The 12,990-nt window shown below is 37.2% G+C and overlaps 1 protein-coding gene across 1 annotated transcript; it reads right to left on the reverse strand.

Annotated features, from left to right (window-relative positions):
* Positions 1-224: 224 nt before the first annotated feature.
* LOC147485390 (transglutaminase family protein) lies at positions 225-3,916 on the reverse strand. The gene is given in 10 exon segments (XM_086572914.1): positions 225-503; positions 594-718; positions 1,394-1,475; positions 1,477-1,492; positions 1,572-1,690; positions 1,797-2,006; positions 2,092-2,148; positions 3,265-3,281; positions 3,284-3,548; positions 3,639-3,916. Coding segments are annotated over 10 exon segments (1,275 nt in total). The 5' UTR covers positions 3,858-3,916; the 3' UTR covers positions 225-338.
* Between the last annotated feature and the right edge of the window lie 9,074 nt (positions 3,917-12,990).

Here is a 12,990-nt window from a genome sequence, read left to right on the forward strand (position 1 = left end):
TTGTGCTCGGATGATTACAAGTAAGTTTTGGCCCCTGTATTTATAACCCCATAGAAAGATTTGGACATTCAAGATTGGCACAAATCCAACGGTTTCCATATAAAATATTCGTCTCTTGAGCATAACTCTGATTACTTTCAAGAATGTGGCTTCGGTCAATTGCATTTTCATTCTCTTTGTCAGTATATTAATTTTCTACCGGAATACACATGAAAAGAAAGACGGAAAAGAAAATATACAGTAGATTAATGGAGAAAACCACAAATGTGAGTAAATGTATATCTACATAATCCCACATCCCTTTTAGCCTCTTCAAACAACATGAATTTCAAAGCACACTACCATGGCTCGGAGTGATTTTCCAAAGAGTTTCTAAAATTTGAAGGCCTGGTCTGACTGTCCTCCATCAAAATGAGGTTAAGACGAGTCTTCAGTTCCTCCACAGCATCGTCCTCCAATCTTTTGAGTTTACTGGAAGACCTCTTTCGTTTCAATGATGATATCTAAAACAGGTAAAAATGAAACTTCTGTATATTAGAATCAGTGTCACATTGATTTCAGGTAATCTTAATAAAAAACAAGCTTTATTTTACCATTGAATTCCTATACTGGCTGAGATAATGTGAAGATTCCTCATAAAATCCGCAATGATAAAGCAAAATGCTGTAATCTCTCAATTCATCCAGATCATAATCCAATAGGATAAGACGTTCAGAGGCTGTCAAAAAAGACAATAAAAACCACTTAATGAAAACGTTGGACAAGAGAATCACGCACAGTGCATTGTTTGAAAAATATATGACATGATTATGAAAACAATTCTTAGTTCTAACAAAATGGTCATTACTTCCATGGTAAGATAATATGACCATAAACTTTGAGTGGCAAAGTTCTGAACATAATAATGTTATGGCTTATGCAGGTCATTTAGAGAGGAAAATCAATATAGAAATAAATAAATGTCAGAACTCACAATGGATATTACACTATTACTATTACCTAGGCACATAACTCCATAAGCAATGATGCAGGAACCTAGCATATTACAACATTCTGATTTATAAGAAAGTGTATCAGTCATTCCAGGTATCAGACACAAGATCACTCTTATAAGGATTGACCAGGATGTTTATTGACGGAACCAAGATTCCAAGTGTGGGTGTGAGTAACAGAACCGTAGAAAAAGAATTTAGAGGAGCAGTAGTAGAACGATAAAGAAAATTTTGGGGGTTTAAAGTTTGGGCAAACTTATAGCTAATTACTAATACAGTAGTAAAGTTTCGCCACAGTAGATTTCCAGTTCCTAATAATGTGCTCTGTCCTTTTCACCATTTACGTATCTCAGTCATAGCTTACCAATCAACAAGAAAAAGAAAAAGGAAGCAACACGCACCAGATAATGCACGCCTCATGTCTCCAAGACAAACACTGGTCCAAACTCCACGTTCTAGCCTATGTTGAGCAGCCTTAGCAGAAGGCACGCTCAAAACCACTGCTCTTAAAAGAATATTGCAAAAACTCAGACAAATTTATTGAGAATGAAATAAACATCAGTTGTGTATGGACTTTACGTTTCTTCTACTGTGTTTGGTCCACTGATACACTTTGCTGCACTTGCCGCCCTTAAAAACAAACTCCTGCTAGGGTCATATCGAAATGGCCAGAAAGCCTCTTTTAGATTTTTCAGTATCTGCACTTATAGCATGGTTTGAGGATCAAAACCTAAGATAAAAAAATCATTCTAAGCTGAAATCTCATCCATTAATTGTAAACTAAACTGTAATAGTCAAACGTACCTGTACTAAGAGGGATTGGGTTGTCAATATATGTGGTTGATCAGAATCTTTGCTTTTCAGTTTGTGGTAGCCTTTAGGAAGACTTACTTGATCATGAGGGCAGTATATCTCCACATCAAACTTCAAAAGTCCCCACAAGCGTAACATTTTTAAAATTTCAGAATAAATAAGTGAAAGCATAACTGCAGAGCCTGAACGATGTGTCAGTACCTGTTACAAGATGACAGAAATATAAAAGAGAACATTATTTTGCTTAACAAAAAAAAAGAAAAAAGAAATGGATGCAGAGGCATACTGAATGAAGATATAAAGCCCGCGATTCAGGAAGGTTGGTACCAGCTCTCTGGAAACCCTGTTTATATAAAAACCACAATCCACATCATGATTCGTGAATTACAAGCGAACAAGTAGTCACCATTTATGAAAGATAAAAAAGCCTCAAAGGCTACTCGAGTCAGTTGTTCATTGAAATATGTTTAGCCTGAATCTGGCTCTTTGGTTCTTGTACAGATATAAGAAAGGAACCCTAGGTACATTCTCCGTACACAACCTAATATAAACCAAAACACAATGTTTAAAAGCAAGTATAGGCACACATCTTCATCCCTGGCTTAGGAGAGCCAGTGGGACAAAGTCAAAGGCAAGGATCCTGAATTTCAATTGTTTACAACCCTCACTGAAGCTCATTCGAAACATGGAATTGCAACTTGGTAATAAAAAGTAATGTTTAGAACATTCAATCGGGGGAAAACTTTTCCTTATAAATTGAGCTCTACCATAAAAATGATTTCCTAACCAACTTGACATAGAATTATGTGTACCACTATATGATGATCAACCACACTCCACAATGATGACTTATCCCCTTAAGTGCATAATATATTTTCCCCCTATACTCTGACATGCCCAAAAGCCTTTCGGTTCCCAACAACATGTCATAAAAGATATAGCCCAGCCTGATGTTTTCTAATGGTATACACTAAACTAGCACGACAAAAATAAGAGAGGGGGAGACTACCTTTCTTTGATCAGGTACTTTGCCTCATTATTTTCTTATACATGAAACCCACCTTCAGAAGAAGACTATCATCTACTGCATTTTCAAGCCATATCAATACGTACAAAGAAAGTCCTTCGTACTTTTTACATAAGGTCTTCAAAACATCAACAATACCACCAGTCCTCAATACACATAGTGCTGTATCTTCTAGGCATTCAAAACACTGTTTTCCAATATTTGCACATGCTTCATTTACATAGACAAATATTTAAAATCTACAGCCAACAAAATGAAGGCCAAATTACAGTAACATTTATCTGCAATTGTAAAAAAAAACACAATATCTCACTGACTTAATACTATACTAATCGAGTGAGCAGAGCGAACGTTCTTGGAACCTAGGAATATAAATTACTCCAACCCCACCTCAAAGTCAATACAAAACATTCAAAAGAACATAAATTTTACCTTATAACCAAACAAAACTTCTCCAAATTTCCCAGAAAATCTTCCGGAGACGCTTTCAACGAGGAGCCATAATATGAACAAAAACCCATAGAAAGATCATCTAACCTTTCAAGAAAAGAAGAAACAGGTAGTGGAACAGAAGAATGAGACACCAATGCATCATCTTCTGCACCAATAAACAAAACAGTCCTTGCTAAATCAATTTTCCTATTCACACATATACTACTATCTCTTTCCACTTCACTCAACCATTCTATTTCATTAACATATCCTTCTCTTGCCACCTACACCAATATAAAAAACACACAACCATTTAGTCACAGTAACTAAACTTAAACAAAAGTGTATAGGAGAAAAAAGTTAGTTTGTGTTACTTTTGCATGGGTGATATCGATTCCGGAACTTTGAAGTGCATCATGGAGAATGAATGGTAGGTGGTTTTTTGATGGTTTTTGAGTTCTGCAGAAGATTGTACGTGATGGATGTGAGTTGGTTTTTGTTATATTTGAGGATGGTGATGGGGAATTTGTAGTGGTGGAGGTGAAAGTGAGGAGGAAAGTTGATGATGATGATGATGTTATCGTGTTCATCATTTTTCTTTCTGATTGTTTTCAACTGGTTCTTTTTTTTTGTTCGTTAAAATTCTGTTTGTTCACGTGTGGTGCACGTGCTTTAAAATGATGCACTTTTGCTGCTACACTGACACAGAAAATTTATCCGACATATCCGATGTGGCAGATGATACATGTCTTGTATCATCATGCTACAAATTATATAATTGTGATACATGTCATATATCATTGTGTAAGAAGGTAATACATGTCACATATCATGTTGATACATAACTTGTAACATCCGCCACGTTACTGTGTCGGATGAATGTGTAAATTTTCTGTGTTAGTGTAGAAATATTGTTCTCTGGGTACATGCCCAAGAGATGCCTTAAAGCTAGGCGTATGTGCTAATTTACTCGGTGGGCTTGTTACTGTTCAAGTGGGTATGTTGTCCTCCTGATATCCCTTGTTGCGCCATTATCAAAGGCCTTGTTGAACTTGAAGCAGCAGTGTGCCTTTGCACTGCCATCAGAGCCAAGAGCCAATGTCTTGGGCATCAATCTTAATGTCCTACTTTCACAGTTTCACTCAGCTTGCTTCTTAACCCTTGTGGAAAGAAGGCCCCAACTGGATTTCAATGTGCTTAAACCTGTTTATTTATCTCTTTGATTCGTCTACCAATTGTTTTTGTATTTTTTTTTTAATCTTATACTGGTATTCAATTGAATTTGATTTATTATGTCAATTATTATTTGTTAAATCAATGAAAGGTGTTATTACATAAATGGAATAATGGTTGTAACTTTTCTTAGACTTCGATTTGTAACTATGTTCTGGAAGGTTTCGAACTTAATCAGCAAATTGCTTCTACCATTGCTCTAATCAAACCTTCCCTTTGATTTCCTTTTTATATTATGCATAAAAAAAACAGAATACCATAATTAATCCGTGTGCAGAAAAAATCACATTACTGCTGAGTTCCTTGCTGAGTCACACCGAGTTCACCACTTTCTCCCACCTGAGTTCACCCCTTTTCTCACACCTGAGATTGTTTTTTCGTATCTAGAATTTGGTAAATCGAATCTAGGTGTTTATTGTTGTTACAGATAGCTGTAGGCTTTGATTGGTTTACTGTGTTAGTTTACGTTCAGTTTAAATGACTGCATATTAAGACACATCTCCACAAGTCCACACGTACTAAGTAAGGAATAAGTTCAATAAGTTTCTTGATTTAAAACCACAGCTTGTGGCCAAGGCTGTGCTCCTTTCACCATCCACGAGTTACCGAACAAATGCAATCAGTGAAAATTCATACGCATGTAAGGCATATTAGTAGTCACTGGTAAATGCACTTAAGTTTACAAATTCTTCGAGATCTTCAACACCTGTTTTATTATGATAAGTAGACAGAACAACAGAAGTAGATAACAGATAGAATGATAGATGAGATGGACTGATAGTTAGACTCTTAATGCTAAAAAAAACTAAAGGGGTACAATTATTATCACTGACTGGTAATGGCAATGCCAATAATTGAAGATATAAATCAAACTCAACGTGCATCCACGAACGATTTGCGTATCCAAACATTTTGATTTGCCAGCAGAACTGTAGAGAAAACGATTTTTTTTTTTCTCTTCCACGTTTAGAGCGCCAACTGCGCCTCAGAGGGACGCGACCTGCGCTTAGCATTCCAGTGTTTTAGGCGCACCTGCGCTCAGAGTAAGCGCGATCTGCGCTCAGCATTCCAGTGTTTTAGGCACACCTGCACTCAGAGTAGGCGCACCTGCGCCCAAGTATGTTTTTCGTGGGCCTCGCTACAGTAACCGCAAAATTTGTTTTTTGGTATAAAAACAAAATTAAGGTTTTGGAAAACCTAACAAAAAGAGAGATTACAAGAGAGCAATTCTTTGTGAGTTGAGTGTTCATTCTTTGTGAGTAAATTTGAGAGACTTGTAACTGTTACTCGGATATCTAGTAAAGCTTGGAACTTCGCGATGTGGACATAGTAGGCAAATTCTTAGAACCACGATATATCTCGCCTTGTGGTTTGTTCTTCTTTTTATATTAATTGTTTTACTTTATATGCTTGTTATTTGATATTGAGAAGTGTTGGGAGATTGCTTGGAGGGTGTTGAAGTCTTGTCTATTGAGAATGATCGATCCTTGTGTTGGATTGATCCGTTTGTTGTGGGTAACGTTGTTTTCGCAGTTTATTATTCACAATAATTGGTATCAGAGCGTAAGTATACGACCTAGGATTTTGAGTTTAGTGTTCGAAATTTGTGTAGACAAGGTGTTCGATTAAATTCCGAGGTGAATTTTTTTTTTTTTTTTTTTGTTATTGTGTGTAACTTGAAAGATGGCTCCCAAGATGTCAAACGCAAGGTTTGAAGTAGAGAAGTTTAATGGGAAGAATAACTTTGGGATTTGGCAAGTCCAAGTAAAGGACATCATCATCCAACAAGGTTTGCACAAGGCTTTAAAGGGAATTAAATCTAAAGGCGGCGAAGTATGAGTAATGATGATTGGGAAGAGTTCGATCTTCGGGCTTGTTCATCAATCCGGTTATGTCTTGCCAATGAGGTCATGTATAGTGTGATGGGAGAAAATACATTGCCGGTATTTGGCTCAAACTAGAGTTTATGTATATGACCAAGAGCATGATTTAACAAGATGTACCTTAAGAAGCGTCTTTATCGGTTACATGATGGTCGATGGTTCAACGATGCAAGAGCACGCGTTAGTGAGTTCCGTTGGCGTCTAGCGGATTATTTGAATGTTGGTATGAAGATGGATAATGAGGATCAAGCGGCATGTTTAATATTCTCTTTGCGAAAAGCTATGAGCATCTAATCTACTACATTTATTAACGAGAAGACGTCGATCTTGACGAAGTTCAGAGTGTACTTCTTTCTTATGAGTTGATGAAGAAGGCACGTGTAGAGAATAGCATTGATGCAGGTCAGGGGCTAGTGGCAAGAGGAAGGTCGTATGAAAAAGCTTCTACAAGCAATGAGAAGTCTAGGTCCAAGTCAAAGAAGCCTTTAACACATGTGAAGTGCTACAATTGTGATGAAAGGGGACATTACGCAAGTAATTGTCCTCACCCGAAGAAAGAGAACAAGAGAGATGGTAAGAAGAAAGGTAAGGCAAAAATTGAGGCAAGTTATGATTCAGGCTCTAAAGGGGACGAGTTGAGTCTCTGTGTGTCCACACAAGACTATATGGCCGAAAAGTGGATTCTTGATTTCGGATGTTCCTACCATATGTGCCCGAATAGAAAGTCGTTTACTTCTTATGAGAGCATTAATGGTGGTTCCGTTTTGATGGGTAATGACATTGCTTGTAAGACGGTAGGAATTTGAACTATACGGGTTAAGATGCATGATGGTATAATGAGGACTTTAACTGATGTGAGGCATGTCCCTGAGCTAAAGAAAAACCTTATTTCTCTTGGTACCTTGGATTCCAAAGGCCACAAGTTTGTGGGCGAAGGTGGAGTCCTAAAGATTGTCAATGGCTCTTTAACAGTTATGAAGGGTCAAAGACACGGAACCTTGTATACTTTGATGGGTAGTACAGTGATAGGCGATGTAGTAGTGGGTGCATGTAGTGATGATTCTGAATGCACTAAGATGTGGCATATGCGACTAGGGCATATGAGTGAAAAGGGTTTGTCTGAGTTGTGCAAGCGAGGGTTCTTGAAAGACTTGAATAAGCCAAGTATGGGTTTCTGTGAGCATTGCGTCTATGGGAAGCAGTGTATAGTCAAGTTCAAGTCAAGCAAGCACACGACCACAGGCATCCTTGACTATGTGCATACGAATGTTTGGGGACCCTCTAAAGTGGCTTCAAAAGGAGGTAACCGCTATTATGTCTCATTCATTGATGATCATACCCGCTGTGGGGGTGTATATGATGAAAACGAAAAGATGAAGTGTTTGAGACATTTAAGAAGTGGAAGGCAAGAGTTGAGAATCGCATTGGATAGAAAGGTAAAGACACTACTACGGTCCCGACAATGGTACGAATATACCTATGGGCCCTTCCAAGAGTTTTGTCGCGAACATGGAATTGCCGATTAATGGACAATCAGGGGCACGCCAAGATAATGGAAATGGCGAGAGAGGATGAATAAAACCTTGCTTAAAAGAGAGAGATGTTTGTTGTCTAATGCTAGTCTAGGCAAAAGATTATTGGGTAGATCACGGTGTCCATGGCGTGTTACACCTATAATAGGTCACCGCCCAAATATAGATTGCAAGACACCTTATGAGGTGTGGTCGGTAACCCAAATTGATTATAGTATTTTCGCGAGTGTTTGGATCGACCGCTTACTACCATGTGAGGGAGAGCAAGCTAGATCCTAGAGCTAAGAAAGCCATATTCTTAGGCTTCGCGAATGGGGTAAAGGGATACTGATTGTGGTGTTTAGAATACCACAAGTTCCTGGTCAGCAGAGATGTTACGTTTGATGAGACTTCCGTGTTATCTTTCTTCGATGGCCGGAAAGAGTTTGCGTAATGGGCGAATGGTGAGTCTATAGAAGTTCAAGCCACCGAGCTTGAGTTGTCCGATCGCCAGATGATCGGTTTGTTTTATGATGAGGTACCAAATCATGGAACCACACAGCAACAGGAAGAAGAGCAAGAGCATCCGCAACTTATATTGGCTGACCCTAGGCCAAAGAGATAAATTAAAGAAGTGCACAAGTATGGGCACGAGAAGTCGGTGAAACACTATGGTCAGGTGGATTTAGTGGCATATGCACTGAATATCGAAGATGATGAGCTAGATAGTTTCAAGGAAGCTGTTAGAGATGCTCATTACAGAGATTGGTTGGTTGCTATGCAACAAGAGATGAAGTCTCTTGATAAAAATAACACATGGGACCTAGTTTTATCGCCAAAGGGCAAAAGGACTATCGGCAGTAAATGGGTGTTCAGAAAGAAAGAGGTCCTTCCTGAGTCCGACAGTACTGGGTATAAGGCAAGAGTAGTAGCAAAGGGTTTCTCACAGAAGGAAGGAGTCGACTACAATGAGGTATTTTCCCCGGTGGTTAAACATACTTCCATTTGTGTGTTATTGAGTTTAGTTGTTCACTTCGACTTGGAGTTAGAGCAACTTGATGTGAAAACCGCTTTGCATGGGGACACGGAGGAAGAGATCTATATGAGACAACCTGAAGGGTTTGTTGTTGCTGAGAAAGAAGATCATGTATGCAAATTGAATCGGTCATTGTATGGGTTAAAGCAATCGCCAAGGCAATGGTACAAGCGCTTTGACACATTTATGATGCAATATGAGTACACCCAAAGTAAGTATGACTGCTGTGTCTACTTTAGAAGGCTTCGTGGTAATGACTTCATCTATCTCCTACTTTATGTGGATGACATGCTTATTGCTTCCAAAAGCATGATGGAGATAGACAAGTTGAAATCTCAACTTAGCTCTGAGTTTGAGATGAAAGACTTAGGTGGAGCCAAGAAGATACTGGGCATGGAGATTGACAGAGATAGGAAGAAGCGACGGATAGTTGTATCTCAGAAGAAATACCTTCAGAAAGTAATTTCACGATTTGGTATGGAGAATGCAAAGTCGGTTTCTACACCTTTAGCTGGGCATTTTAGGCTTTCAGCTAAGTTCTCTCCTAGTTCGGTGGAGGAACAAAAGCATATGGCTAATGTTCCTTATGCAAGTGGTGTAGGTAGTTTGATGTATGCTATGGTGTGCACACTCCCAGACATTTCACAGGCAGTTAGTGTTGTAAACAGGTATATGGCAAATCCTGGGAAGCAGCATTGGGAGGCAGTGAAATGGGTACTAAGGTACTTGAAGGGTACCTTGGATGTGGGATTAGCTTATGGTGGAGGCACTTGTTATGTCAGTGGGTTTATGGATTCTGATTATGCAGGTGATCTAGATAGACGACGATCGACTCATCGGTTATGTGTTTATGATGCATGGTGCACGGTTAGTTGGAGGTCTATGCTACAAAGCTATAATTGCTCTATCTACTCTTGAGGCGAGTATATGGCGCGTGCGCGAGCGATGAAAGAGGCACTATGGCTTCGAGGTCTTCTAGATGATATGGGTATTGAAAGCAAAAACGGTGTTGCTTTATATTGTGATAGTCGAGTGCTATTCATTTTGGCGAAGAACCAAGTTCATCATGCTCGGACCAAGCATATTGATGTCCGTTATCACTTTATACGGGATGTCGTTGAGGATGGTGATGTAGCACTTGAGAAAGTGGACACCCATGACAATCCTGCTGATATGCTGACGAAAGTTGTCACCGGAGTTAAGTTCCAACACTGTTTGGACTTGCTCCAAATCCTACATGTTTGAAAGAGCCTTGTGTGGGCATAGCCGCCCGAGGCGATTGATTCGCGAAGTCTTCCTTTTTGCTTTGGATGTGTTCCTACTGGATGTGTTCTTGCTGGATGTGTTCGGCTTGGTTTTATGTGTTAAAACCTCACCGAGGTGGAGAATGTAGAGAAAACGGGATTTTTTTTTTCTCTTCCACGTTTAGAAATTTTCCGCCTCGGGAGGGACCTGCGCTTCGGCATTCCGTGTTTTAGGCGCTTTTCGCTTTCGAGTAAACGCGACTGCGCTCAACGTTCAGTGTTTTAGGCGACTGCGTTGTGAGTAAAGCGCTTTGCTTCCAAGTCTATTTTTTGTGGGCCTCACTACAGTAACCGCGAAATTTGTTTTTTGGTATAAAAACAAAATCAAGGTTTTGGAAAACCTAACTTTTTCCAAAACCAAGAAAGAGAGATTACAAGAGAGCAATTCTTTGTGAGTTGAGTGTTCATTCTTTGTGAGTGAATTGAGAGACTTGTAATCTGTTACTCCGGACATCTAGTAAAGCTTGGAACTCGCAGTGTGGACGTAGGCAAATTGCCGAACCACGATATATCTCGTCTTGTGGTTTGTTTTTCTTTTACACTAATTGTTTTACTTTATATGCTTGTTATTTGATATTGAGAAGTGTTGGGAGATTGCTTTGAGGGTGTTGAAGTCTTGTCTATTGAGAATGATCGATCCTTGTGTTGGATTGATCCGTTTGTTGTGGGTTTCAATAACTCACCATTGATAAAACCCTTCAACTTTATTTGTTGTTTAATAATAGAAGTTTGATTGAAGTTTTGTGAGATTATTTAATAAGACGAAGTTCATATTGAAGCTACTTGAATAGCAATGTGTTCTCAATTATACGAAAAAGATAAGATAAACACCGTTTTAAATGCAAAACTATACTTATCGAGACATTCCCATAACATATAACACAACTATATTTTGAGGTTAGTTCAATGCATTTGCATCCAGTTTCTGATTTTCTGTTATTTATTTTTTGAGGTTAGTTCAATGCAGTTGCATCTAGTATCTGATTTCTTGTTAATTATTATTTGCAGTTAGTTTAATGCATTTGCATCCAATTTCAAATTTCCTGCTAATTATTCTTCGAGCTCAGTTCAATGCATTTGCATCCAGTTTCCGATTTTCCGTTAATCATTTTTTGAGATTAGCTCAATACATTTGCATCCAGCAGTTTTCGATTTCTCATTTATTATTCAATGAGGTTGCATTTGCATCTAGTTTCTGATTTCCCATTAGTTATTGTTTGAGGTTAGTTCAATGAATTTGCATCCAGTTTTTGATTTTCCGTTAATTATTTCTTGAGGTTAATTCAATGCATTTGCATCCAATTTATTTTTTGAAATTAGTTTAGTGTAGTTGCATCCGGTTTCCGATTTTTTGTTAATTATTTTTAAAGATTAGTTTTACGCATTTGCATCCTGTTTCTAATTTATAGTTATTTTATTTTAGGTTAATTCAATACAGTTGCATCGAGTTTCTGATTTCCTGTTAATTTAATCTCTGAGGGTTAGTTCAATGCATTTGCATCCAGTTTCCGATTTCCCAACAATTATTTTTTGGTGTTAGTTCGATGTATTTGCATTCAAGTTTTGATTTCCCGTTAATTATTCTTTGAGGTTAGTTTAATGCAATTATATCAATATTCCGATTGTCTATTAATTAATTTTTAAGATTAGTTTAATGCTTACATGTGCATCCAATTTCCGATTTTCCGTTAAATATTATTTGAGGTTAGTTCGATGCATTTGCATCTAGTTTTCTGTTTCTCGTTAATTGTTCTTTGACGTTAGTTTCATGCAGTACTATATATATTTTAAAAATATTTGTTAATATTGGGGTTTTTTTTTTTTTTTTTTTTTTTTTTCCATTTGCTATTATATATTTTGTGATGTTATTTTTTGTATAATTTAATTTTTCACATGTAATTTGTTTTGGCTTGGTTTGGTATATAATTTATTTAAGCCCAACGTCCACTTTAACTAAAACGATAGTTATATAATTTATTTAGGTCAACGTCTGTTTTAACTGAATCTCGTTATTTCGCTAAAATTGGAAAATATAAAATTCATAAATTTAATTAGAATATGTCGTAATTATTGTGGCATGTGGTTTTTGAAATCCTTAACTATGATAAATGTTTAAATCCCACAGTGGATGACACCTCAAATTGATCCAACTTTATTTGTTAGGCCCATATATATAGTGCATACAATACAATTTTATTTGTTTTGGGTGTACACTATTGTTTATTTTATTATTAGTTTATTATTATTATTATTTTTTTTTATTATTTTTTTTTCCAATCACATGTGTGGTTAACAAATGCATAAAGTAAATGTTCAAGCAACTCAGTTCATTTTTTCCTATGTTCTTTCATAGTTTCATTATCATTTTCTAGAAAGAAACTTTGTTATGTTAAACTTCACCTGAGATTAGTGTAAAAACTATTCTTTGTGGTGTAAGGTGGGAAGGGTTTTAAGAAAATCGTTTTTGGTTGAAAATATTGGTTTTCGCAATTTAGTTTTTTTTTTTTTTATAATTAGGTATATTGTTTATGAAAAGTTGGAGACTCTGTGAAACTCTAGATGAGATTGTTTCTTTATTTATATCCTATTTTTTTCATAATTAGTAATAGAGTTTAGAAAAAATTGAAATCTTTGTGAGTGCTCCAAAAAATAGATTGGTGAGAGTATAACTATAATATACTAGCTATGTAGCTTATGGCCGCCAGGCTAGTTAATTTAAGGTCTGTTACTTTAGGTCCTTATATATGTTGGGTCTGTTA

The sequence above is a fragment of the Coptis chinensis genome, chromosome 7 (assembly GCF_015680905.1).
Source record: "Coptis chinensis isolate HL-2020 chromosome 7, ASM1568090v1, whole genome shotgun sequence".
Lineage (NCBI taxonomy): Eukaryota > Viridiplantae > Streptophyta > Magnoliopsida > Ranunculales > Ranunculaceae > Coptis > Coptis chinensis.